Here is a 27,021-nt window from a genome sequence, read left to right as displayed (position 1 = left end):
TTAAGGATTTACTTCTTCTTTGGGATCTGGTTATTCTTTGTTGGTCACAAATAGCTGTTGATAACTAGACACCCTCCCCACCCACGCTTCAGGGTAGAGTGGCCTAGTTTGTTCCTTTATCACCTCTGGTTTCCTTACACCTCGGCATTTTTGGGATTTTTGTGAGCCGGCTTCCCCGGCCCCCTACCTAGCCCTGCCTAACCCTGGTTGTCCCTAATTCATTATTATCCAGCCATTTTTTAAAACTTCACATAATATCATGTTAATTAATATTCTTTAAAAAGATTATTTTATATCTGGTTTTCCTCGGGCTACCAGTAGAAATGCTGGTCTCTGTTCAGCCAGAAAAGCATCAAATGAAGACACCTCAGTGAAGGATATGTTTACATGGCCCCTTACCAAGAGATATGCTTTTAACTTTTTTCTAAAAAGATTTTATTTTTAAGTAATCTCTATACCCAAAGTGAGGGTCAAACCCATAGCCCCAAGATCGAGAGTTGCATACTGCACTGAGCCAGCCAGCTCCCTCAAAATATGCTTTTTCATAAATGAAGTTCTTAAAAACACTGTTAAGCAGGTATTATCTCTGCCTTAGAACTCGAGGACCTGAGGCCCAGGGAATTTGGGTAATTTATTCAAAAGATCACCCAATTAAGTAAGGGGCAGAAGTCAGAATGAGATCTAGTTTTGTGTGGCTCCAAAGTCTGTGTTGTTGACACTTTACAATATTTGGAAGTTGGACAGAAACTGTATATTTATGGGGTTGATATTATTGACCACACACACATTTATAAGTCCTATACTGATTATTTCTCTACCGAGGATTTTTATTTCATATATATATATATTTTCCATATCTCTATACCCAGTATGGGGTTCAAACTCATGACCCCAACTGAGCCAGCTAGGTGCCCTAAGCATTTTTATTTCAAAGGGATTCAAATGTGAAGCACTATTAGTGCATTTAATTTCAATAGTAGAAAAGCAGTATAAACTAAACCACTGGGAATGTGGTACTATGATTTTTTTGTGTGGTACTATAATTTTATGAAAAAATATGCCCACACGGATATTAACTTTAGAAGCTAGAGGAATTCTCTCAAAAATGCCTGAAACTATTGTGGCAACTATTTTTCTGCCTGAAGTCTATATTGGCTAGTCCTTTATTTTCATAAGTTTCTCTCCTCAGATATTTGAAAAGACCCCTTATGAATCTTGAAATCATGTGAAAGTTCAGTATTTTAAACAATTTTACTTTGTTAAATGTTTCCTAAGAATTTCTTTCTTTCAGACAGCCCGGGTGGCTCAGTGGTTTAGTGTCGCCTTCAGCCCAGGGCATGATCCTGGAGTCCTGGGATCGAGTCCCATGTCAGGTTCCCTGCGTGGAGCCTGCTTCTCCCTCTGCCTGTGTCTCTGCCTCTCTCTCTGTCTCTCATGAATAAATAAATAAAATGTTAAAAAAAAATAAAAAAAAGAATTTTTCTCAGTCTTCTTATTTTTCTTGGTCCTTTTTCTTTTTCCATGTTAATACTTTGCAAAACCTTGTGGGGGTTTGTTTTGAAACAGATTTCTTTTTCTTTTCTTTTTTCTTTTCTTTTCTTTTCTTTTCTTTTCTTTTCTTTTTTTCTTTTCTTTCTTTAAAATTTGTTCATTAGAGAGAGACAGAGGGGCAGAGACCTAGGCAGAGGGAGAAGCAGGGCTCCATGCAGGGAGCCCAATGTGGGACTCTATCCTGGGACTCGATCTGATCCTGGAGTTAGGATCACGCCCTGAGCTGAAGGCAGAGGCTCAACCGCTGAACCTGAACCACCCAGGCTTCCCTTGAAGCATATTTCTTGTTGAGAAGCAGAATTCTATCATCTGTAACTAAACCTCTAAGATCATTTCTTGAATCTCCACTCATATGCTACCAGCTTCAGCATCCTTTGGTGAATTAATCTCTCCAGTTTCAACAATATGAAGCTACATTAATTTTAAGTGACTGCCCAGTATAACCTTCCCTGCAGGAACCATACATTTGCCAGACAATGCATATTTAAAACGTTCATTTTCAAAGGTTGTAAAGTTTGGCTGTTTTTATAGATATCAAACAAACCATCCATTATAAGTCTTTAGTATTTTTGTTTTTCTATTTTACTGAGTTGGTTGTTTTTGCTACTTATTACTGGCAGCTTTCACTGAATTCCCACTCAGCTCCAAGAGAGCAGGGGTACATTTTGCTCACTCACCATTATATACCTATCACCCAACACATAGCAGATGCCTAATATTTGTCTCCCTTCAGGTTTATTGAGATATAACTGACATGTAATGATAAATATTTGTTGAATGAATGAATGTATGTATTCTTTCCCTATGGATTGGAAAGGACATTAAAAAAATCACATTTTAAATATAGTATTTCTTTGCTAAGCTTGGAGGTGACTTCCCACAAATACTGTCTCCTAGGTGGTAAGACAAATCAAGGTACTGTAGAAAATAGGGAGTCGGGGAGGGAAAAACCGACAATAAATTTGTGCTTTGGGCATGTTGTTCCAAAATAAGCCAGATTCACTGGCTTAAGAGATCTTCTCTAGCAGGAAAGCTTTCTGAATCACTTTTTTTCTCTTTTTCGGAAGACATTACTTCAACATTATCTACCGAGGTACAATCTCCTGCAAATGTTATGTTATGCTTTATACAGACTGTACCTTACTGGACTTGAAATTTAATTATTTTTGTTTTTGTATTCTTTCTTGATTAATTTTCTGAATCCATTTTGGGAAATAAATCCATACAGATTTACTCCAAATTATGCCATTTAATGGAATATTTAGGACCTACGTCCAGATCTATATGACTCAAGGGATAGTTTTTTTTTTTTCTGGTCAATTAGAAGGCAATTATTTCATGATTAATATGCTTGAAATACCATTCTCAGGTATTGGTTCAGGCTACAGCAGTCATAACCTGTGCTGTACCTTTGTGGCTTCCTATTATTTTATTTTAAAGATTTTATTATTCCTTCATGAGAGACACACAGAGAGAGAGAGAAGCAGAGACACAGGCAGAGGGAGAAGCCGGCTCCATGCAGGGAGCCTGACGTGGGACTTGATCCCTGGTCTCCAGGATCACGCCCTGGGCTAAAGGCGGCGCTAAACCGCTGAGCCACCCGGGCTGCCCTGTGGCTTCCTATTAATCCAAAAGCGTGTCCTTCACATTAAAAAAAAAAAAACAACTATATCCAGTTTTTTGGTTTCCCTTCATGTTCAGAAGTTCCTGTTCTCTCTAGTTACAAACAATGGAACAAACGTACAGTCGAATATTTGTCTGACCCTCAAGGTCACATACGGGATTCAGAGATTCAAAGCTAAAATGCAACATTAAAGGTACAATTTCTTCAGGAGGGATAATAAGCTGCAAACACTGTATCAAGGAATGTTAAAAATCGTGCTAATTTTTGTGTGGGCTTGGCTAACACTTTTAAAACTAGACCTTTGTTTCTTTGTATTTTGGAATCTCCTCTATTCTTTTCTCGCTAGTCTAAATACATTTAATCAGAGCCTCAGGGACGGGACCTAAATGGGGCCTAATAAATAGCTGGACACATGTTGGGGCCCAGATGTGGCTGGGTGGTTTTTCAACCCCCCATCCCCCCTTACTCGTTTGGTATGAGAAACACCATGCCTTCCTTCAGAAATACTGAGGTTTCCAGTCTTTTCATTTTATGCAACCTTATCAAGATTGTTGTCTTTTCTCTGACCGCAAACAGATCCACCTGCTTCAAAGCAGCAAATGACACAGCCTAAATAAACATAAATCTTACACTGAGGGTTGCGCGGAGTCACTCACTCTGTTTTTTAATTTTTTTTATTTTTATTTTAATTTTTATGGCAATGGTGACTGGGGGCATCCTGCTCCCACAGGCGGAGTCCTTTCTGAAGAAACAGTGATTTCCCCCCCATCCTGCAGGGAAGGATGGAATCCAAGAAGGAGCGGGCGCCTAAAGCACCGGAGGCTCCCGCTCGGCTCGCTGGCAATCCCATCAAGGGCGCGCTGCCCTTTCCCGACGATGGAGATCACCTGTTCAAGGTCGCGCCTGCACCAGTCCCCGCGCGCAATCAGCAAGGCCGGGCAGGGCCGCCGGGGCCCTCGGCCACGCGCAGGGCCCACCTGGTGCCCCGCCGTCTGCGCAACCGCGGGGAGGACGCGCCCCCTGGCGACCGACTCCGCGCCGCAGCCCGGCCAGGGCCGAACGACCTCGGGGGCCGGGACCCGCGGCGGCGGCGGCGGCGGGCCCTGGGGCACCGGAAGGGGGCGGGGCCGGGCGGCCCGAGGCTGCGCGTGCGGGCGGGCGGGGGCGGGGCGCGCCTATATAAGCCCCGCGCGCGGCGGAAAGGGCGGGCCTGGGCGAGAGCGGCTGAGTCGGCGGAGCGCCCGGCGCCGCAGACGCCGCCCGCGAGGACAGGGAGGGGAGCGGGAGGAGGCGGGGGAGGAGACGCGAGTGCGGGGTGGCGCCGGTCCACCTCCGCAGCTCTCCTGGCTCCCGCCGGCTTTCGAAGGCGGGCCCGGGCTGCGGCAGCGGCAGCGGCCTGCGGAGGTGAAGCCGAGCTGCGGCGGCCTGGGGCGTGGGGCGCGGGGCGCGGCGCGGCGCGGGTGGGCAGGGCGAGGCGGCGCCGCGGGCCGGAGGTGCAGGGGCGGCCCGGCATCCCCGGGGCGGGGCCGGGGGGCAGGTGGCCCGGGCGCTCTCCTCCCTCCAGGTCGGCCTCCCCGGGCGCACCTGCAGAAGGTGCAGAAGGGGCTCCGGGGACAGCCGTGGGGAGGGCGGGGTCGCTGCGCCCCCCCCCCGCCCCCGCCCCGGGGAGAGGGGACCCTGCGGGGACGAGGATGCGCGCCGGCGTGCGCGGGGCCCTAACGCCCTTGGCCTCGGGGGTGCCCCGTAAGAGGATGCGCGGGCGGCGGGGGCGCGAGGATGAACCTTTCCACGGGGGCGGCCTAAGGGCTTGCGGGTTAGTCTAAACCGGAGCAGAAAAGCCACGCGGGGCCCTCGCAGGTGCCTCGCTGCAAATGTCCAGGTAGCGACGGGCTTGCCTTGCAGGCCCCGGAGCTGTTTAAAAGGGAAGTTTAGGGGTCTCGTCCTAGAAGCTGGCTCTTTGGTTAGAGAGTGAGGCCCCGCGGGAATTGTGTGAACTGTGTGTTCGGGGTGGGGGGTTTGCGTGTAAATGGGGTTGTTTGTAACTGGGTTTGGGGCTGGCGGTGAGGGGTCATGTAGAGAGGTTGGAAAGGCTGCTAACGGTCCTAATGGGGAGAGCTTGTTTATTTATTTATTTTTGTGTGTGTGTGTGTCATCGTTTGACCATGGAAATTATTCAGAACGTGGATTGCCCTGACGAGAAGAGAGGAGCCCTGATGCCCTTGCTTGATTTAGCAGTTCTCCCTCCGTGGAAAGTTGAATTTCTGGAAACATCCCCCGTCTTGTAGATTTTGGCCTGCGTAAAGGCGCTAGGGCTTGGCACTTAATCGCCTTAAAAGTAGTGAGATGGAAGCCTAGCACCTAAAGCATCACTGGGTGTTGAGCTCGCGCCTGTGGAAGAGAATTCGGGGAGAGTGGGTCTAGACTTTTCAGGGAAGTTAAAGCTCTGCTTGTAGTCTTAATTTTCTTGTGCACCTAACTTTTTTTTTTTTCTCTTTTTGCTTCAGCTTCATCTGTTTCAATGGTGCAACTCTCTTCATCTCCTTTTGGTTCCCAGTCACCTTCAGGCCATTCAGAGGAGGGAAGAGAGGGGAATATGAAGTCAGCCAAGCCCCAAGTGAACCACAGTCAGCATGGGGAAAGCCAGCGGGCCATGAGCCCCTTGCAGTCTACTCTCAGTTCTGCTGCCTCTCCTTCCCAAGCATATGAGACATATATTGACAATGGACTCATATGCCTTAAACACAAAATTAGAAACATCGAGAAAAAGAAGGTAACCTCCCCCCCCCCCACCCCCTATATGTGCCATCTTTAATAAGGGTCAGGGAACAGGCATTTTTACTTGCTGTCAAGGCTCATAGGTATTCTTTCCTGAAAGATGTAATTAATCTTGGGATTTGGCTGGCTGAAAACCTACAAGCAGGTTAAATATTGGGTATATTAAACGTTTTCTGTTTGGTTTTTAAGTCTAAATAAAAATATTCTTCATAGTAAAATTATTATGCCTGCTGCTGTTGAAATACTTGAAGAGCTGCAACTTTAGATCAGATTCTTTGAGTGTAGAATTGATGTTTCTTTTCATAGATGAGTAATAGCCTGATTTTTTTTTTCTTTAGCTTGTTTTCCTTGTGACTTTCTGCAGCAGTTGATATTGCAGTATAACTGCTGCAGTCATTGGAAGCCTCAACGATGGTAGAGCCAGAAAATATTTTAGCACTAATTTTTGTGTTGCTAGGTGATCGTTTGCGATTGGTGGGTGAAAGCATTGTAGAAAACCTTATAAAGAGACTCCTTATCAGCCTAACCTTACAGTTAATGCTGATGTAAAGATCCAACTCATTCCTCATTTCCTGAGTCATGTAGCCTGTGAAACAGGACTGCACGTTGCTTTGTTGTGTCATGATTCTTTTTTGCTTGTGATAGTAAAGTGAGTGATTGACTATCTGGGCCCGGGAACTCTTTAACATATTTTTATTCTACGACCTAGTTAAACCTTAGGAAAGTTAGCTTTTAACGGAGGAGTGTAAGATTTTTCAGAGTCTAGTTGACTCTGTTTCTTTTCCTCCCTTTTCTCCCCACCAGGAAGATAGTGAAGAAAGACCAGTTACTAGTAGCTTCTCTGTAGCTCTAGCTCTCACCAGTTGTCTTTTGAATGCATGTACTTGATCACAAGTGTGATAAGGTGAGTGTGCCTGGGTCAGCACAAATTCCCTGCCACATGGGAAACTAGTCAAAAGATCTATTCAGAGCAGGATCTGTTGATGGAGACTCAATGTCTTCCTCCCCAGGCGGAGGAACTACATATATTCGTATATTTGTGCTCTCCAGCTTAACTGTAGTACCTCTTTAATTTTGAATACTTATCTGGTCAGTACCAATGCTTTTGTTTCAAGCTTTTGAGAAAGCACTTTAAAGCTATAAAGCCAATATGGGAGGAGCCTAAATGTTGCTTATAGAATACCATAGTGGGGCATGTCATTCTTATAGGGGCAATAAATGCAATTTGTTCTGTATTTACTGAAATACCAAATTTAATATGAAAAGCTTTGAGTTAAAGCTTTCATAATGATAGAGAAAGATATCTTTTACATTTCTGTACTTCCATTATGAAGTTTGCTATTGGAAAAATGCCACCTAATTCAACAGGTAACTAATAGTTTAGGCATGAAGTTGGAGCAGGATTTGTCAGCCTAAACACTGTTTTACATTTTGTGCCAGATATTTCTTTGGGGGAGGGGCGATCCTGTGGATTGTGCGATGATAAGCAGCATCCCTGGCTTCTAGCCACAAGATTCCTGTAGCATTCTCTACCTCCCTACCACCCTCCAATTAGTGACAACCAAAAATATCTCCACATTCCCATAGATCCCTGGGGGTCAAGAATTGTCCTTGATTGAGCACCACTGGATTAGGGACATGATTAGCTAAGTCCCTATGTGTTAAATAGTCTGATTATAGAGGCCAGGAAGAGAAGAGTTATTATTTAACTTTTCTAATTCCAGACTAATGTTGATTGTGTGTAATATTTTTTCCTCTGACTGGACTATACCTATAGTTGCTGCTTGCCTTGCAGTAAACTGGTATTCTTACAGATTGATAGTTTACTTCAAGAACTTTGTTTTAAAAAAAAAACAAACTTTGTTTTCATAAGAAGCAGTCTGGTATGTTATTTCTTCAGAATTTTATATCAGACTGTAGTAGATACAAGTTTCTCTTTTGTAGCTCAAACTGGAAGACTACAAGGATCGCCTGAAAAATGGAGAGCAACTTAATCCAGACCAGTTGGTAAGTGGCTTATGATCCTTTGATCACACTTGGTGGCTTTTTTTTTTTCCTTAATAAAACTAGATGGGTTTGGTGAGACCAAAGATATGATAAGGCCAATGAAGAGCAGTGAAAATCCACTGGATTTTTCAAAAGGCTTTGTCTTCTTTACCTATGAGATCTTTTGCACTAGCAGATGGAATAGGTTGGAGGTGTGGTTGGTAAGAGTGAAAGTGTAGACATCACTAAGAGTCAACATATGAATTTATTTATTTATTTTTAAAAGATTTTATTCACGAGAGACACACAGAGAGAGAGGTGCAGAGACACAGGCAGAGGGCAAAGCAGGCTCCATGCAGGGACTGTGGGACTCGTGTGGGACATGTGGGACATGTGGGACATGTGGGACATGTGGGACATGTGGGACATGTGGGACATGTGGGACATGTGGGATTCGTCCCAGGTCTTTCAGGATCACACCCTGGGCTGAGGGCAGCGCTAAACCCCTGAGCCACCCAGGGATCCAACATAAGGATTTAAATGAAACTTGCTAGGGTGGGCTGAAGAAGTAGAGGGAAGGCTAGCTCCCCCCCCCCCCCCCCTGCACTGTTCACTGATTTATTCTAAACCGGTCATCTTTCTCCTTCGAAATGTAAAAGGATATTCATTCTAGCTAGCTTGCTTAGGTTTTCTCCTTTTGCCCCCCCCCCCTTTTTTTTTTTTTGCTTACCCTTAATTCCTTTTGTGTTCTGCCTACTTTTCTACCCTGGATTGCCATGTCACCTCTCCGGAGGCATGTTTATCTGATAATCTGGCCTTTGCCTTTTTTTTTTTTTTTTAACCTTCCTGTAACAGAGTATATAACTTTTACATATAACTTTTTTAGTATTTGCAAGTTGTAAAAATATTTAGCTTGTCTATAGTATACCTGGTAACTGCAAGTTTTATCTAATGTGGTGAAAGAGTTTGCAATATGGAAATGAAGAAAACGCTTAATGTTGATCACATCTCTGGGTAAGAAGGGACAAAATTAAGTTGCTTTACAGAGTCTGGATCTGTTTTCATCTTTTCAGCTAAGGTTTTTGGTTGTGTATCTGAGATAGTGGCATTCAAGGTCTTTTCCCTTGCCATACTGACTGCTCTTCACTGACCTAGAATTTTTGTGATGTAGTAAATTATAATTTTGCTGAGGCACAGATTTGAATTGTGTGAGCTCTGAGAATGATGTGCTCACATAGCTGGTGAGAGGACTTAACTGGACATCCAGCATTTCAATATAGCTTTGTTTTCAAGTAGTCATGGTATGTTCTATAACTTCTAAAGTGATAATTCTCTTTGTGTAAATATCCTTGAAGGAAGTTTTGTGTTATAGTATTTGATTTTTGGGAAATAGGGAGTATAGGAGTAGGGAAGTTGGTGGTTTTCATGGTAGCTCTAAGAAATGTCAAGGACGTGCTGTATTTTAGAGTTACAGCCTTGCAAACTGTAATCTCAGTATTTCATTACTGTTTTCATACTACATGTTGCTTTTATAGTATTAACTTTGAATTCTCAAGTTAAATGCTGACAGCTGCCAAATTTGTATTGCCAATAGATATGTCTTTGAAATTGTAGATTCCTATGTTCATTTGCCTATTTGGCTGGCATCTCCTGACTTCACCCTGCCCCCCAAAACCTGTTCCTCTAATCTTAGCGATGTCAGTTAATGGCTTAAGGAACTAGGATGGAGTTGGCCAAAACCCGTGAAGAATTTCTCATCTTTCTTCTTCTGATACCACACATCTAGCCCATTAGCAAGGTCACTTCTACCTTCAAGGTAAATCCGGAAATTGGCCATTTCTCAAATTCCGCTTCTGCCGCCTCATCTTTCATCTACATTCCTGTAATAGCTTCCTCACAGGTTTTTATATTTCTGCTCTTCAAGCCTGTTCTCAATATGATAGCCTCAGTAATCCTGTTCAGTTGGACATTCCTCTGTTCAGCTCTGTTGGTTCCTATCATGGTGGCAAAATGTCCTTACTATGGCCTACAAAGTCCTACAAAAGATGCTCCCTATTTCCTTTTGCATCTTTATTTTCTGCACTTCCATCCCTTGCTAGCTTCATTCTGGCTACACTGGCTTTCTTGCTGTTCCTTAAATATCCGAAGCACACTTGTGCTTCAGGGCTTTTGCATGTGCTGTTCTTCTGCCTGGAATACTTTTTCCCCAGGTGTCTAAATGGCTCAATTTTCAACCTCCTTCAGCTTTTTATTGGAAGGTTATCTTAGTAAGACTTGTCCTGGCCACATGATACCTCCATTCCTTCAATCACATTCCTTAGCTTGTTGCCTTGCTTTAATTCTCTTTTTTTTAGATTTTTATCTATTCATAAGAGAGAGGCAGAGACACAGGCAGAGGGAGAAGCAGGCTCCATGCAGGGATCCTGATGGGGGACTTGATCCTGGTACTCCAGGATCACGCCCCGGGCCAAGGGCGCCAAACCACTGAGCCAACCAGGGATCCCATATTTTATTTTTTTTAAAAAAATTGTTAATTTGAGAGAGCATGAGCCTGGGGGAGGGCAGAAGCAGAGGGAGAAGCAGACACCACTGAGCATGAGCCCTATGCCGAGCTCAATCCGAGGACCTTGAGGTCATGACCTGAGCTGAAGGCAGATGCTTGACTGAGCTGCCTGGTGCCTCAGAAATTAGGAAATATTTTTATTTTATTTTTTTTAAAAATATTTTATTTATTTATTCATGATAGAGGCAGAGACACAGGCAGAGAGACACAGGCTCCATGCCGGGAGCCCGACTCGGGACTCGATCCCGGGACTCCAGGATCGCGCCCCGGGCCAAAGGCAGGCGCCAAACCGCTGAGCCACCCAGGGACCCCCCAGGAAATATTTTATTTATTTTTTCCCAGGAAGTATTTTAAAAGACAGTTTTTCTTTTCATCCTATCCTTCCTCTGTTCAGTTCTTATGAAGTACAGTAGTCTTTTATCTGTGGTTTTGCTTTCCCTGGTTTTAGTTACCTGTGGTCAGCCATGGTCTGGAAGCAGAAGATCCTCCTTCTGTTGTATGTTCAGACGATCAATAGTAGCCTAACATTACATCACAGTGCCTATGTCCTTCACCTCACTTCATCTCATGTAGGCATTCTATCATCACTCATCATGACAAGAAGGGGTACTACAGTACAGTGAGATATTTTGAGAGACCACATTCATAAAACTTTGATTACTGTATAGTGTTAAAATTGTTCTTTTGTTATTGTCAGTCTTTACTGTGCCTGATTTATAAATTAAAATTCATCAAAGGCATGTGGTGTGGGTAGGGAAGGGAAGAACAGTATATATATATATATGGTTAAGTACTATCTGTGGTTTCCAGGCATCTACTGTGGGGTCTTGGAACACATCCTCTGTAGACAAGGGGGAATTATGGTAATGATTACTAGTAGATTATTAGGTATCTATCCAGGGTTTTTTTTTAAAAGATTTTATTTATTTGAGAGAGTAAGAGCAGAAAGCAGGGGGAGAGGCAGAGGGAGAAGTAGCCTCCCTGCCCATTTGTTATAATTGAACATAGGTTTCATGAATAAATAAAAATCTTCAAAAAAATTTATTTGCAGAGATTGGGACAAAGTAATTTTTGGTAAAAGTCTGTTTCTGTGTTACTTTCTGTTTTCTAATTTTGTGTGGTTCTATTTTCTCAGTTTACTTTTAAGATTTTATTCATGACAGAGGCAGAGACACAGGCAGAGGGAGAAGCAGGCTCCATGCAGGGAGCCCGATGTGTGACTCGATCCTGGGACTCCAGGATTACACCCAGAGCCAAAGGCAGACATTCGACCCCTGAACCATCCAGGCATCCCCACAGTTTACTTTTAATTAAGTTAGCTAGTCCTTATTTTTTCAATGTTAGCTTCTGGGTTTTAGTTTTTCTTTTTTTTTTTTTTTAAAGATTTTATTTATTTCTGAGAATACCCAGAGTGGAGAGAGAGAAGCAGAGACACAGGCAGAGGGAGAAGCAGGCTCCATGCAAGGAGCCTGACGTGGGACTCGATCCCGGGTCTCCAGGATCAGGCCCTGGGCCAAAGGCGGTGCTAAACCACTTGAGCCACCTGGGCTGCCCAGTTTTTCTTATATACTCCTATATGTTTCTGCTTTCTGTTGGTCTATTTGCTTCATTTTCTAACTTTGAATTGAATGCTTAATTTGTTTCCTTTTCCCCCATTGGTATGCATTTAAGTCTGTGAATTTTGGTTTTTTAAGATTTTATTTATTTGAGAGAAAGAGCACAAGTAGAGGGAACAGCAGGGAGAGGGAGAAGCGTGCTTCCTGCTGAGCAGGAGCCTGATTTGGGGCTCTATCCCAGGGCCCTGGGATCATGACCTGAGCTGAAGGTAGACTTAACCAACTGAGCCACCCAGGTGCCACAAGACAGAATTATCTTAAGCACTGCTTTAGCTATAAATTGGATACTGTCTTTTCAGTATTGTAGGCTATAACCATATAAAGCTTTCTATGATCCGCATGGCTATTATAATCTTATATATAAAAGATTTTATTTATTCATGACAGAGACAGAGGCAGAGACACAGGCAGAGGGAGAGGGAGAGAAGAAGCAGGCTCCATGCCCAATGTGGGACTCGATCCTGGGACTCCAGGATCACGCCCTGGGCCTAAGGCTGGCGCTCAACCACTGAGCCACCCAGGCGTCTCGACCCTATGTTATATTTAATACATAATGCAAAACTCATTAAATAATATGGAATCTTTTCCACTTTGTAGTCCCACAGCAATTGGCCTAGTCAAGGCATACCACTCAAATGTTACATAGGCTTCCTAATTAATATTCTTGACTTGAGACTTTCCTTTTCAGTTCACTAGGCCTACTCCTGCTAGTGTTCTGTTTTTGAAACAAATCCCAGTATATAATAATAATCAAATGTTTTAAAGTTAATATTTATAATCTGTAGCATATTTGAGGCTAAAATCATGTTCTAAACTGCCTTTTGTTAATTCAGCAATTATACATTAAGTATTTACACCGGGAGGCTCTGTGCTTAATGAGAGGGTTAAAACCTAAGGAGCAAAGGTAATCCTTGCCGCCTTCATGGATATAGTGTGATGGAAAAGAGAGGTAGGAAATAACTAAATATAAATGTAATGGATGTTAGGGTGAAGTACAGAATGAAAATGGATTGTAATGAGGATTCTAACCTAGTTTGGAGAATTGAGGACAGCTTTCTTGAGAAAGAAGTGCTTTAGTCAAGACCTAAAAAATGAATAGGACTTAGCAAATTAAGGAGGAAGAAGCAGGCTAAGCAAATGCTAGCATGTGAGCCTGAGTAGGTAAATGTTTTTACAAAGAGCCTTTCTAGGAAACTGGAAAGAAAGCCAGTGTGAATGGAATAATGTAGTTGGAGGGGGAAAGCCACATACACATTTTTGCCTTTGAAGACTTTGTGCTTCTTAAGGTTATCAGAAATACAGATAGGTTTTAAGCAGAGCATAGCTGTAGGTTTCTAATAAAATCGTTTTGCAGGGTGAGTAATGGTTTGGAGATGGTAAGTGTGGATGTAAGGAGACTAAGGGTTGGCTATATAGTCTGGGTCAGACTAGTAGTTTAGTAGCAGAGGGGTTTGAGTAAAGTAGCTGGATTCGAGAGGTCGAATTAACATAGCTTGGTGACAGGATGTAGGAGTATAAGGAAGAGCCAAGAATAGTTTCCAGGTTTCTGGCTGGAACAGTTGGATGGGTGGATGGCAAAACCACTTATTGGCTTGGAAACACTTAGGGAGAAAAAGGTTATGGCAGGGTAGGATAAAGAGCTCAATTTTGGACCATTGATTTTAATCTTCCTGTGAAACATTGAGTGGTATATAGTAAGTATTTAAGATACAGGTCTGGTGTATGGAGATCTTATCTGTATGGCTGCTTATTGAAACCCTGAGAAAAGATTAGAATATCTTGGGTGAGAATATAGAAAACTTAGGACAGAGTTCTGAGGAACTTTGGCATTTAATGTTTGAATAATAAAGGCTAAGAATAGGGATGCCTGGGTGGCTCAGCGTATGAGAGTCTGCATTTGGCTTAGGGCGTGATCCCGGGACTGGGATCGAGTCCTGCATCTGGCTCTCTGTATAGAGCCTGCTCCTCCCTCTTCCTATGTCTCTGCCTCTCTTTCTGTGACTTTCGTGAATAAATAAATAAATCTTAAAAAAAGGCTAAAAATATTTAGTGATCTTACCAGGCATCATTTTGAGTGATGTATAAATATGAATTCATTTGAATTGCTAAACATCTGTGATGTAGGCCCTATTTCATAAACACTAAAAATTGAGGTGAGAGAAGTTAATGGAAAAATTACTGGTAAATAAGCAGCTGGGAGAAATGAGAAAAATGGAAGTTTAGTGTTATGTATTTATTTTAAAGATTGTATTTATTCATGAGAGACACACACACAGGCAGACACAGGCAGAGGGAGAAGCAGGCTCTCTGCAGGGAGCCCGATGTGGGACTCAATCCCAGGACTCCAGGATCACATCCTGGGCCGAAGGCAGGCGCTAAACCGCTGAGCCACCCAGGGATCCCAGTTTAGTGTTATTTTAAACAAAGATTTTTTTGTGGAATCAGGATGCCTTTAATTTGAAGTATTCTGAGAAGTAAACCCAAATGAGAGTTAATAGAAGATCCATGGGTTTAAAGGGTGGTGTTGACATTGCTGACATCAGTTATGGTGGAATGGTGGAAATGGAATCAAGGTTGATAAGGGCTAATGAGGAAATGGAGACTGTAGGCATTTTAAATTTTTCTCAGACTTGAAGGAGGTGGTTGCCAAAAAGGCACTTTTTTCTTATTTAGGCTGGGAGAGACTTGAACTTTTTAATTTAAAGATTTTAATTTATTTGAGAGTGTAGCATGAGCAAGAGGAGCCTGAGGGGCAGAGGGAGAGAGCAGACTTCCTGCTGAGTAGTGAGTCCATTGCAGGGCTGACTCCCAGGATTCTGGGATCATGACTAGAACTGAAAGGGCAGATGCTTAATCAACTGAGCCACCCAGGTGCCCTACTTGTTAAATGCTGGTTTAAGCATCAAGAGAGGAAGCAACTCAAGATTTTATTTTATTTTTTTAAAAGATTTTATTTATTCATGAGAGATACACACAAGGAGAGCGAGAAAGGCAGAGACACAGGGAGAGGAAGAAGCAGGCTCCATGCAGGGAGCCCAATGTGGGACTCCATCCCGGGTCTCCTGGACCAGGCCCTGGGCCAAAGGTGGCGCTAAACCTCTGAGCCACCCGGGCTACCCAAACTCAAGTTTTTAAAATGAGAATCATAGGGCAAGATTTCTTAAGGCATAATTGAAAAGGGTCCAGAGCACAGTAGGATATCTGTCCCAGTAAACAAAGAAGGGGAGGAAGAAAGGATGGATCCACACTGGATGATGGGATGATGGGAAGTTGAGGTAGTTCCCATCTGATGCTGGTTTTCTTGAATCCATGTTAATACAATCTGGGAGTAAATATGGGGGGTATTCCTTTCTGGTTTTATATGCCTCTGACGTCTAGAAACTTAACGATTGTGTTGTCTGTGCATTCTTGGTTCTGTAGTTGGAAAGCCTCTTTATATATTTAAAATGAAACATATGGTTTCCCCCCAAAATGTTACTTGTGGGTTATACTACATAATAAAGTGAGTATCAGGGATACCTGGGTGGCTCAGCGGTTGAGCGTCTGCCTTCGGCTCAGGTCCTGATCCCGGGATTCAGGATCGAGTCCCACGTGGGGCTCCTTCGAAAAGCCTGCTTCTCCCTCTGCTTGTCTCTGCCTCTCTGTATCTCTCATGAATAAATAAATCTTTTTTTTTTTTTTTAATAAATAATAAAAAAAAAATAAAGTGAACATCAGATTCCACTCAACTCCAATAGCACGTTATCAGCACCACAGAAGCTCTTTCCGAGTATTTTCTCTTTCCTGTGACCAGACTCTGAACTCCCCACTGCCATTTCTTTGCTTTATTTTAGTACTTTGTTGCTCTTAAATCTGTTATGGTTGCTTTTTTGTACCTTACACTAAATGTTATTGTACTGTGTTCTGCAGTTTGCTTTTTTTCATTCATTATACTAAGGATTCTTATATTAATGAAAGTAGTTATATTTTGTTTTTCTTTACTCAGTAGTTTGTAGGTAGATTTTCTACTTTGAGCAATCTTAATATGGTTGAGACAGCAGTCCAAGATTTTTTTTCAGTATTGTAGGTTTCATGAAACTTGTAGAAACAGACTTGGTAAAAGTCTGTTTCTGTGTTACTTTCTGTTTTCTAATTTTGTGTGGTTCTATTTTCTCAGTTTACTTTTAAGATTTTATTCATGACAGAGGCAGAGACACAGGCAGAGGGAGAAGCAGGCTCCATGCAGGGAGCCTGATGTGTGACTCGATCATGACAGTACCATGACATACCTATCATGGGCAGCAGGGTATGTCCATAGTTAACTTCATAGGCAAAAAAACCATACTCTTCCATAATCATTTTACTAATTTATGCTAATAATGATAGTATCATAGGGGTTCTTATTATTCTATTGCTTTGTAAAGACTAAGTATTATCAGACTATTTTTCAGACAGGGATTTTTTCTTTAAGATTTTATTCATGAGGGACACAGTGAGGCAGACATCCAGGCAGAGGGAGGAGCAGGCTCCCATGTCTCCAGGATCACACCCTGGGCTGAAGGCGGTGCTAAACCACTGAGCTACCTCGGCTGCCCCCAGGTGTCCCTCTTTATGTGTTAGACAAGTTTCCTACCTTATTTTGTTTCATATTCTTGTTCTCCCATATAGATTTGTTAAAATACCATTAAAAAGTCTATGCTTTTTCTAATTACCAACTTTATTCACCAGTGGAATCTTTTTTTTGTTGTTCATCTACAAAATCCTAACTCCTTTAAATTTACTATTTCTATTACAATATTTAATTTTGACTGTTAAAGGCAATTGTTCACAAATCTTTCCTACCATAATAAATTTTTCTTAAAGATTTACTTACTTGATTTGAGAGAGTGCACATGCGAGTGTGGGGAGGGGCAGAGGGAGAGCATCTTTATAAGCAGACTCCCTGCTGAAAGCTGAGCCCAGTGTGAGGCTCCACCCCAGACCCATGAGATCATGACTTAGGCCAAAACCAAGAGTTGGACACTTGACTGAGCCACCTAGGTGCCCTGGATTTCTTGAAGTTGCTTATTCATCTGTGTGATCCTCGTTGTGCTTGTGTACTGTATTTGAGTAGTGAATGAATATTGACAGAGGAATCCTATTGGTTTTTTGCACTTAAAACCAGGTCTCTCTGACCTTACACTTTATAGATAGGGACTCACATCTATCATTGTGGCTCAGATTTCTAGTAGAAAAATTTAATTAAAATTTTTTTAAGTTTTTAAATTTTTTTGCAGGGGGGTAAAAGGGAGAATCTCAAGCAGGCTCCCTGCTGAGCATGGAGCCTGATGCAGGGGCTCAGTTTCACAACCCAAGCATGGAGCCTGATGCAGGGGCTCAGTTTCACAACCCCGAGATCATGACCTGAGCTGAAATCAAGAGTCTGATTGACTAAGCCACCCAGGTGCCCCTAAAAATTGAATTTTAATTAAAAAATTAAAAAAAAATTATGAGAGACACAGAAGGCAGAGACACAGAGGGAGAAGCAGGCTCCACACAGGGAGCCCGATATGGGACTCGAACCCCGGACTGCAGGATGACACCTTGGGCGGAAGGCAGGTGATAAATCTCTGAGCCACCCAGAGATCCCCTACAAATTGAAATTTTAAATGTAATTTCATACAACTTTTTGAGTATGTATAATAAATGGCTAGTTCATAAGGTTTTAGGAAATTTCTACTGTTTTTATAGGAACACTTATTTTGACATTTGTACTTAGAAGTTAAGAGAATTGATGTTTTGTTATCCTATTTGGTAGGAAGCGGTAGAGAAATATGAAGAAGTACTACATAACTTAGAATTTGCCAAGGAGCTTCAGAAAACCTTTTCTGGACTGAGCCAAGATGTAAGTATATTTTCTTTGCTTTTTCTGAAACCACTTTAACTACTGATCTTGAAGAAAATATTAATGTCCATTAGTGACATTCAGTTACTAACCATCTAATTCCTGTTGATAATTTATCGGGGTTGACAGTGGCTATTGAACAACTAGTGTTTTCAGATTTCTAGTCTCCAGACAAATGGTATATGAATGAGTCCCCTTGAGTAAATTATTAGTTCTCTAATGTGTATTCAATGTGAAGTTAGAGCAGTCATTGAGAAGGGAACCAAAACTTTTGATGGTTACATTTATAAACAAGTTTTTATTTTTTAAAAATATTTTATTTATTTATTTTTAAGATTTTATTTATTCATGAGAGACACAGAGGCAAAGAGAGGGAGAAGCAGGCTCCTCACAAGGAGCCTGATGTGGGACTCGATCCCGGATCCTGGGATTAGGCCCCGAGCCGAAGGCAGATGCTCAAGCACTAAGCCATCCAGGCATCCCAGAGATCTTATTTATTGGAGAGAGAGTGAACCAGAGAGAGAGTATACAAGTGGGGAGGAGCAGAGGGGGAGGGAGAAGCACACATCGCCTGAGCAGGGAGCCTGACATGGGGTTCGATCCTGGGACTGGGATCATGACTTGAGCTGATGGCAGACACTTAACCAACTGAACCATGTAGGCTCACCAGATTTTATATTTTTACAGGAGTTCTGTTTATTTTTTTAGAGAGGGAGAGAGTACGAGAGGGGTTGAGGGAGAGGGAGAATCTTAAGCAGGCACAGCATGGAGCCTGGCATGGGGCTCTATGTCACAACCTTGAGATCATGACCTGAGCTGAAATCAATAGTTGGATGCGTAACCAACTGAGCCACCCAGGCACCACTATGAAAGAAGTCTTAGAATATAGGTTTCTTTTATATAATAGAGGCTTGTGAGCTTAGCATTATTTAATATATAAATAAACAGAAGTGATAAACTGTTTCTTGAGACTATGATAGTTATTACCAGGAAGATTTTTGATTCATATTAAATGTAGTTAAGTCTAGTTTCACAGTTTGTTAGGTTTTCTGTTGGCAGTGCATACTTTTATATCTCACAGATTTAGTCAGTAATATGAAACTTTAAGGCTTCAAATGAAGTATTCTTTGCTGCCTTAGAATTATTAGAAGGCCCTGTATCGATCATGTTGTAACAAGGAAATTTTTTTGTAAATTTCATTTCGAGTGGGGTGGTCAGAATGCTTCATAAGATGGTGTCTTCCATTTTTGGGGTATTTTCTTTGTGTATAGTGAACTAAAATTCTCTTCTGCTCCTGGCATCAAAACCAACAAATCATTTCTAGGCTGAAGACATCTGCCATCTTAATTCTTGTAATACCTCTGAGATTTATTTAGTTTTGACCTACTTTACTATAAAAATATTTCATTTCTTCCCTCTGGTTAGATGTTTTTTTTTTTTTTTTTAAATTTATTTATGATAGTCACAGAGAGAGAGAGAGAGAGAGGCAGAGACACAGGCAGAGGGAGAAGCAGGCTCCATGCACCGGGAGCCTGATGTGGGATTCGATCCCGGGTCTCCAGGATCGCGCCCTGGGCCAAAGGCAGGCGCCAAACCGCTGCGCCACCCAGGGATCCCTGGTTAGATGTTTGGAAGTCTACTTCTATAATACTTAAAATTTTCTATTAACCTTTTTACTCAGTTAATTTGATAATCTTAGTTTTTCATTCAGGTATTTATTTTTTCAAAGTACTTTTTAATTCTTTTTAGATTTAAATTTTGTGAACACGTTCTATGTGCCAGGTACATATGTAAATTTACTTGATTTTTTACAGCAGTCTAGGAAATAGATGCATATAGCTTCATTTTTACATACATAAAGAGAAGGCTATCAGTAATTTTCTGATTATTGTGTAGGAGACAATGTACTTTCTTACTTAATACGTGATTAAGTCAACTAATATTTGAGGTCCTGTCATCTGGCAGGCTCTGTGCTGGGCACTAGTGATATATATTGGTAAACAGACATAGTCGCTGTCCTCACAGAGCTGAAACCGAGAGGATGCAAATAATAAAAAGGTAGCCATTTAATGCAACAGGTACCTTGGTAGAGGAAGTTCAGGGTATCCTGAGCCCAAAAGAATATCCACTCCAGCCTTGGGAATGGCTAAAGAGAGATCTGAAGTGATCATGAGATAAACTAGATGTGCTCAGTGTCAGTTGCCTTTTCCTGTGCCATCATGAAACTATCCAAGAAAGTCTCATGGAGAGCTAGAATTCTCACCTATTCTCTTTCTTCCTCTCAAGTAGAAACTGAGTTTTGGTAAATGTTATTGGTGTAAGTCCATATTTAGGTCTTGGAAAAGCTTTTCTGATCCTTTGCCATCCTAAAATATATCCTACCCCCCCATAACTCAACCAGTTCATTTCTCATTCTCAATTTTACCTTCACCTATTGTCTCTTGCCCCTGATAGAACAAGTTAAATTTATCAAGTGACTTCCATATCCCCTAGAAAGGAATTAATGTCATGAGTCTTTTCTTGAGGTTCCCTCCTATCTTACTCTATTAGGATTTATGAACATGATTTTTGAGGAGTCTTAAATAAGATAGTATAAAGTACTTTAACCTGCATATAGGAAAGACTTTAGATTTTTTTTGTTCTCTTACTCATCATGCCTTGGAAAATATCCAGTGTGATGGATATATTACAGTTAGAAAAACAACTCTGGGGAGAAAAGACCTTTTAAGTTTCTTAATGGAAATAGGTGGTACTTTTTATTGATTGGTATTTTATAAATGGGAAGCAACATCTGGGACCCATGTGTTATGGTCAGACTTGAAGGGATTATGGTTCTGAGCTTTAGAGTAGACTCCCGGCTGCTCAATCTACATACACGTTTGAGGGAAAATTTGTTCTGTTAACATCCTTATATGTTTGGTTAGCTAAATATTGAAAAATATGGCTGTTTTTCAACCAGATTGGTTGAACTGTTATGAAAATATCTCTTACTTAAAACTATTTGTTGGATGTTTTTTAGCACTGTTTGTAAGACATTTTATTGTTCTTTGGTTTTTATTTCTTTATGCTTTAGCCCCTCTTCTTGGGTTGGTTGAAAATTGTTTCATTTATTTTATTTTTTAAAAAAATATTTTATTCCTGAGAGACACACAGAGAGGCTGAGACACAGGCAGAGGGAGAAGCAGGCTCTACTCCATGCAGGGAGCCCGATGTGGGACTCAATCCGGCTTCTCCAGGATCAGGCCCTGAGAAAACAGCTGAGCCACCCAGGCTGCCCCATGGGGTGAAGGCGGTGCCAAACTGCTCAGCCACTCGGGCTGCCTGAAAATTGACTGTTTTATTTTTGATTTTTATTTATTTTTATTTTTTTTATTATTATTTTTTTTAATCTTTATTTATTTATGATAGTCACAGAGAGAGAGAGAGGCAGAGACACAGGCAGAGGGAGAAGCAGGCTCCATGCACCGGGAGCCCGATGTGGGATTCGATCCTGGGTCTCCAGGATCGCGCCCTGGGCCAAAGGCAGGCGCCAAACCGCTGCGCCACCCAGGGATCCCTATTTTTATTTTTTTTTAAAGATTTTTATTTATGTATTCATGAGAGACACAGAGAGAGAGGCAGAGACACAAGCAGAGGGAGAAGCAGGCTCCATGCAGGGAGCCTGACGTGGGACTTGATCCCGGGACTCCAGGTTCATGCCCTGGACCAAAGGCAGGCAGTACACCGCTGAGCCACCCAGGGATCCCCAAAAGTGACTGTTTTAGATGAAATATTCTTCTGCTAGAACAAGAAATTAAAACCCCACAAAAACCCAAAACTGCAAAACTAAACTGAAGCATTTTCTTGAAATCCTTGGCCTAAAAAAGGGTTGATATACATAAATAGGGAAATTTTGGGGTTACATGCATACATACACATAAAAAGTTAAATTTTGGGGTTAATATGTGCATCAATGAGGTACTTCATTTCTTATGGTGATAACAAGAGGTACTGAGTATAGTTTGGAGTTGAGAGTCAGATACTTGGACTTTCTCAGCTCTGGTTATCTGAGATGAAGCAGTTTATTTTTTTTTTATTTTTAATTTTTTTTAAAATGCAGAGGATTTTTTTTTAAAATTTTTATTTATTTATGATAGTCACAGAGAGAGAGAGAGAGGCAGAGACACAGGCAGAGGGAGAAGCAGGCTTCATGCAGGGAGCCTGATGTGGGATTCGATCCCGGGTCTCCAGGATTGCGCCCTGGGCCAAAGGCAGGCGCCAAACCGCTGTGCCACCCAGGGATCCTGAAGCAGTTTATTCATATTTATTACTCCGTCCTTTCTATAACCCCTTTCTACAACCGGAAAAGAAAAGGGTTAAATGAGCCTCTCCATTTCCCAGTGAGATGTATGTATGAGATTTATCACCTAATCTCAACTCTTTGAGATTTTTTGACACTTTTGTGGACTATGAATTGCTAATATGGTGGTAGAGATTTGTCAACTTTAATTAGTATTTGTTTTAACAGCTACTTAAAGCGCAGAAGAAGGCCCAGAGAAGGGAACATATGCTAAAACTTGAGGCCGAGAAGAAAAAACTTCGTACTATACTTCAAGTTCAGTATGTATTACAGAATTTGACACAGGAACATGTACAGAAGGATTTCAAAGGGGGCCTGAATGGTGCAGTGTATTTGCCTTTAAAAGAACTTGACTACCTCATTAAATTTTCAAAACTGACCTGCCCTGAAAGAAATGAAAGTCTAAGGTAAGCTAATGAAAATACTTCCCTAAAAGAGAACATATAACATTTTAGCCTAGCTTTTTAGTTACATACACATGTATGTATTATAGTGTGTATTATATATAGACACACACAGAGGAATTGAAAAAACATTCATTTGATTCACCATGAGAAATGGCCAGACCAGACTGACAAGATCGGTTGTCTAGAAGGAAAATCAATTTGAATGATCTCATTAACATGCTTTTTTTAAATTGTAACATTGATTTTTAAAATGATGTCTTATCAAGTTTTGCTTCTCTATGAGTACTAACCATAAAACTAATTATGTACTATACTTAGTTTCTTTATTTGTAATTATCTCAGGCTGTTGTATTACCTGAGAGTCTTTACCTTCTTACTACTGCTATTCTTAAGTGGAGGTAATAAAATATAACTTGGCCAGTATCATTAAACATTCAAAGTGAGAATTATTTGGTCTTATGCTATGAATAAATATTGAGAAACACATCAGATAATTTAAGAGACAAAACCAGCAAATGGAGGCTACCCAATTTTAACCTCTGTAGTTAACCATTTGCTGTTTTTGATTTAATGGAGGAAATCAGCTAATGAACAGATCTCTGTACTTTGTTAAACATAGTCCAGTGTTGTATCTGTTGGCCATGCTAAAGCAGAGTCAGATTTTAGTTGTTGCTGGAAATCAGTCCTGTATCAGGAAAAAACATAATAACCTTAATTATATGCATATATATATATCATAGCTATATATATTTAAAAAATTTCCATTCTGACAGCCTAGTTGATCATCATCATCTGTTTGGTTGCTTCCTTCTCTAATTTCACTTTAATGGATTTAGGAATTTTATTTCTTATTTTTTAAAGATTTATTTATTGAATCGTGAGAGACACACAGAGGTAGAGACCTAGGCAGAGAGAGAAGCAGGCTCCCTGTGGGGATCATGATATGGGTCCCCGGGACCATGACCTGAGCCAAAGGCAGACGCTCAACCACTAAGCCACCCAGGCCCTAGTTTAGCTTACTTTAAAATGTATAAGTGAAATATGAAAAAATAAACGGTCTTCAAAGTCACATGCAGTTCTTAATACTATCATTCCACTATTCTTTCATCTAGGACTGTATACTTGATAATGAAAGATGCTTCATTTTGGTCTATGCCTTAATAGTTTTGTCTGGTAAAATATTTTAGTTTTAATGGAAAATGCTTATTTGAAATCCCTAAATGGACAATTAGTCATCTTTTATAAAATTTCAACTTTTCAAGAGAGTAAAAAGATAAAATTTAACATTGTCTTGACTGTTGATGATTGTATAAATTGTGTTGTTCCGTGTGTGTGTGTGTGTATGTGTGTGTATGCCTACATACGAATGTATGTGCCTCTAAAGCTCCTTTGTTCTGCTTTTCCTTGTCAGTGTTGAAGACCAGATGGAGCAGTCATCCTTGTACTTTTGGGACCTTTTGGAAGGTAGTGAGAAAGCAGTGGTAGGAACGACATGTGAGTTTCCTCTATTCTGGACTTAATGCAGTAAATACTACACTTTATGTTTAGAAGTTTAATAGGATATTAATGACTGAAACTGTCAGTCCATAAGAACTTACATGTCTAGTGATACTATATATTGGGAGAATGATCTCTGTTTAGGTCTCTTAAAAGCAGCTAATGTGTAATTGTACTCACTAAAATGGAACCAAGAAGAGTTTCGAAGCAGCAAAGTCACTATAATTTGGGAACAAGAACTAAAGACTGGTACTGGCTTGGCCATTTTGGGGTTCAGTTCTCTGTATGGCAGTACCTATTCTATTTCAGAATCTTAAGTCCACACATTGTTAATAGTAAGGCTTATCTACGAGATATGCCTATGAAAATATGAAGGGTATGGCTACATAGTTTATTGTAGCATTGTAGTCTGTCCTTCTGGAAATGATCTGGAGAGAGTCCTTTTGGCTTCCTAAATAGACTTTGACCAAATGACCAAGTACACATGGACATGAAGTACATAGTTTGGTGTGCTAGGTTAGAATAATGAAAACACTAGAAGCTAGTAAACTTTTTTGTTAGTCACTGCTTCCTTTTTAAAAATACCTAAGTATGTAGTAGAACTATCTCAAAATTTCTAAGTCCTTTCAAGTTTAAATCATAGAAATTGTTCTTGTTTAGAAAGCAAAATAATGCAAATAATTGTGGAGCATAGTTTAGCTTTTTTTAGTTTAGTATTTCTTATAAAATTAAGTGTACACTTAACTATTTGACCAAGTAATTACACTTCTGATACCCAAGAGAATTGTAAATACACGTTCACATAAGTACTTATACATGAATGTTCATACCACCTTTATTAATGATAGCTCCAGACTGAACAGAGCCTAGATGGACATCAATTGATAATAAAGAAAATGTGGTATATCCAGTTAGTAGAATCTACTCAGTAATAAAAAAGGAATGAACTATTGATACATGTAACAACATGGATGTGAATCTCAAAATAATTATGCTGAATGAAAGAAGTCACACCACAAAATGAGTACATACTGATTCCATTTATATAGAATTCTAGAAAAAACTAGAGGAATATGTCAGTGGTTCCCAGGGAGTGGGGTGAAGGGGACTGATATAAAAGGGGCATAAGAGAACTTTTGAGTTGATGAAAATGTTTTATATCGTGGTTCTGATGGAAGTAATATGATTATGTATTTGTTAAAACTGTATACTTAAAATGACTGAACTTTGTATAATACATCAAAATTGATTAAAAAGAATCTATGTCATAGTACTGCTATGGAAGTAATAATAGACCCAAAACAAGTATGGGTATGGGCATTCAAATTTGGGAATTATATTTTTAGTGGATGGTAAAAATGAAATAGATTTTAGATCTATTTATGATGTAGTGACTTCATCATTTAAGTTTTTTCTCGTTAATTGAATGGTGATACGTGAGGAGTCAGTATAATTCAAGAGTAAAATCTATATCATGGGATTTTGTCATTTAAAATCCTTTAGAGATTGTCCAAGGGAGTTTTCTACTGGTTATGCTTGAGGAACTTTCACATGTCTATAAAACGATAATTAACTTGGAAGGTAGAGTAGTTGCTAGTTGTGATGTTTTGGGGACAGATAGGAGAAATGGCTTCTCTCTCAGCTCTGGAAACAGATGTGTGCTTTTGTAACATTAGTCTTTGATCTCTGGTTTTAGTCATTTTTCAAATGGTAGAAATGGAGACCCAGAGAAACTTAAGTGACTTGCTAAATTTTGGGATTCTGACCTTTAAAATTTATATTGATTCAGCATGCAACAAAGATGGACTGCTAATTACCCTTTATGGTACTGACCAGTTCTTTGAATGGCCCCAATGTAGGATATTATAATGACATACTGTAACTAGGATAAAATTATATTAGAATATCTGTTCCAAATAATTTCCATGAACTGTTAGGTTATGTGATAACTAAGTCTTAATCACTCTTTCTTAGACAAACACATGAAAGATCTGCTGTCTAAATTGCTGAACTCAGGCTATTTTGAGAGTATCCCAGTCCCAAAAAATGCTAAGGAGAAAGAAGTATCATTGGAGGAAGAAATGCTAATAAAATCAGAGAAGAAAAAACAATTATTGAAAACTGAATCTGTCAAAGAGTCAGGTTTGTTGTGATCTCAGAAATTCTTTGTAGTGGTTGCATTTTTAATACACAAAATGAGTCAAATCTTTGTTAAAGGATTGCCTTATTAATTTTGTTAATTTCTACATGCATGGAAATCTTACAGCAGGGTAAGCGTAGGTTTAGCATATGTCTAAAGGCTTTATTACCATGATTTACAGAGTGAATCTTAACAGAAAAATAAGGTTATCCTTTGTTATAAGGGAATACACTGTTCAAATGAGACCTTTATGGAATTTGGATCTCTTGGTTAAGTTGTTGGTAAGATAATTCCATTTAAAATTTTTAAAAAATATTCATAGTAGAATTTAAAAATGGTGGTAGAATGAGAATATAAGTAATCAAGGGTTAACATATTCAGAAAAAATGTGCCAAAGTCAGTAAAGGAAGTAAACTTCAAAATTCTACTTTTTCCAGGGGGAGAAATGGCTTTTGCTCTTGTTTTTTGGGACTCTGTTTGTTTATAAAGTAGCATTTCTATGCAGGTAGTCCAGGGCGGGGTTCTAGTGGCCTTTACTAGCATGATTCAAGTTATTTCTTATGGTTACTTTCTCATGTTAAGAACTAAGTCTAAAAAAAGAAAAGAAAAAGAACTAACAATAAGTCTAATACTTTAGTGTGTCTATTCCCTTACCACCTT

The 27,021-nt window shown here is 40.4% G+C and overlaps 1 protein-coding gene across 13 annotated transcripts in view; it reads left to right on the top strand.

The window, feature by feature from the left end:
- Positions 1–4,399: 4,399 nt before the first annotated feature.
- Positions 4,400–27,021, top strand: part of CAPRIN2 (caprin family member 2) — a 44,048-nt gene continuing 21,426 nt past the window's right edge. For 7 of the 13 annotated variants that reach the window (XM_041735874.1, XM_041735872.1, XM_041735873.1 and 4 more), the window contains exons 1-7: positions 4,448–4,579; positions 5,680–5,945; positions 7,895–7,957; positions 17,892–17,978; positions 22,486–22,724; positions 24,136–24,218; positions 26,196–26,363. In XM_041735874.1, the coding sequence (XP_041591808.1) occupies positions 5,694–5,945; positions 7,895–7,957; positions 17,892–17,978; positions 22,486–22,724; positions 24,136–24,218; positions 26,196–26,363 (892 nt within the window). In that variant the 5' untranslated portion in view covers positions 4,448–4,579; positions 5,680–5,693. Of the gene's footprint in view, positions 4,580–5,679; positions 5,946–7,894; positions 7,958–17,891; positions 17,979–22,485; positions 22,725–24,135; positions 24,219–26,195; positions 26,364–27,021 lie in introns of those variants that run through there. The other 6 variants (XM_041735877.1, XM_041735876.1, XM_041735875.1 and 3 more) reach the window with 2 other exon arrangements.

Source organism: Vulpes lagopus, chromosome 21 (assembly GCF_018345385.1).
Source record: "Vulpes lagopus strain Blue_001 chromosome 21, ASM1834538v1, whole genome shotgun sequence".
Taxonomy (NCBI): domain Eukaryota; kingdom Metazoa; phylum Chordata; class Mammalia; order Carnivora; family Canidae; genus Vulpes; species Vulpes lagopus.
This window is presented reverse-complemented; position numbering and strand designations above follow the sequence as displayed.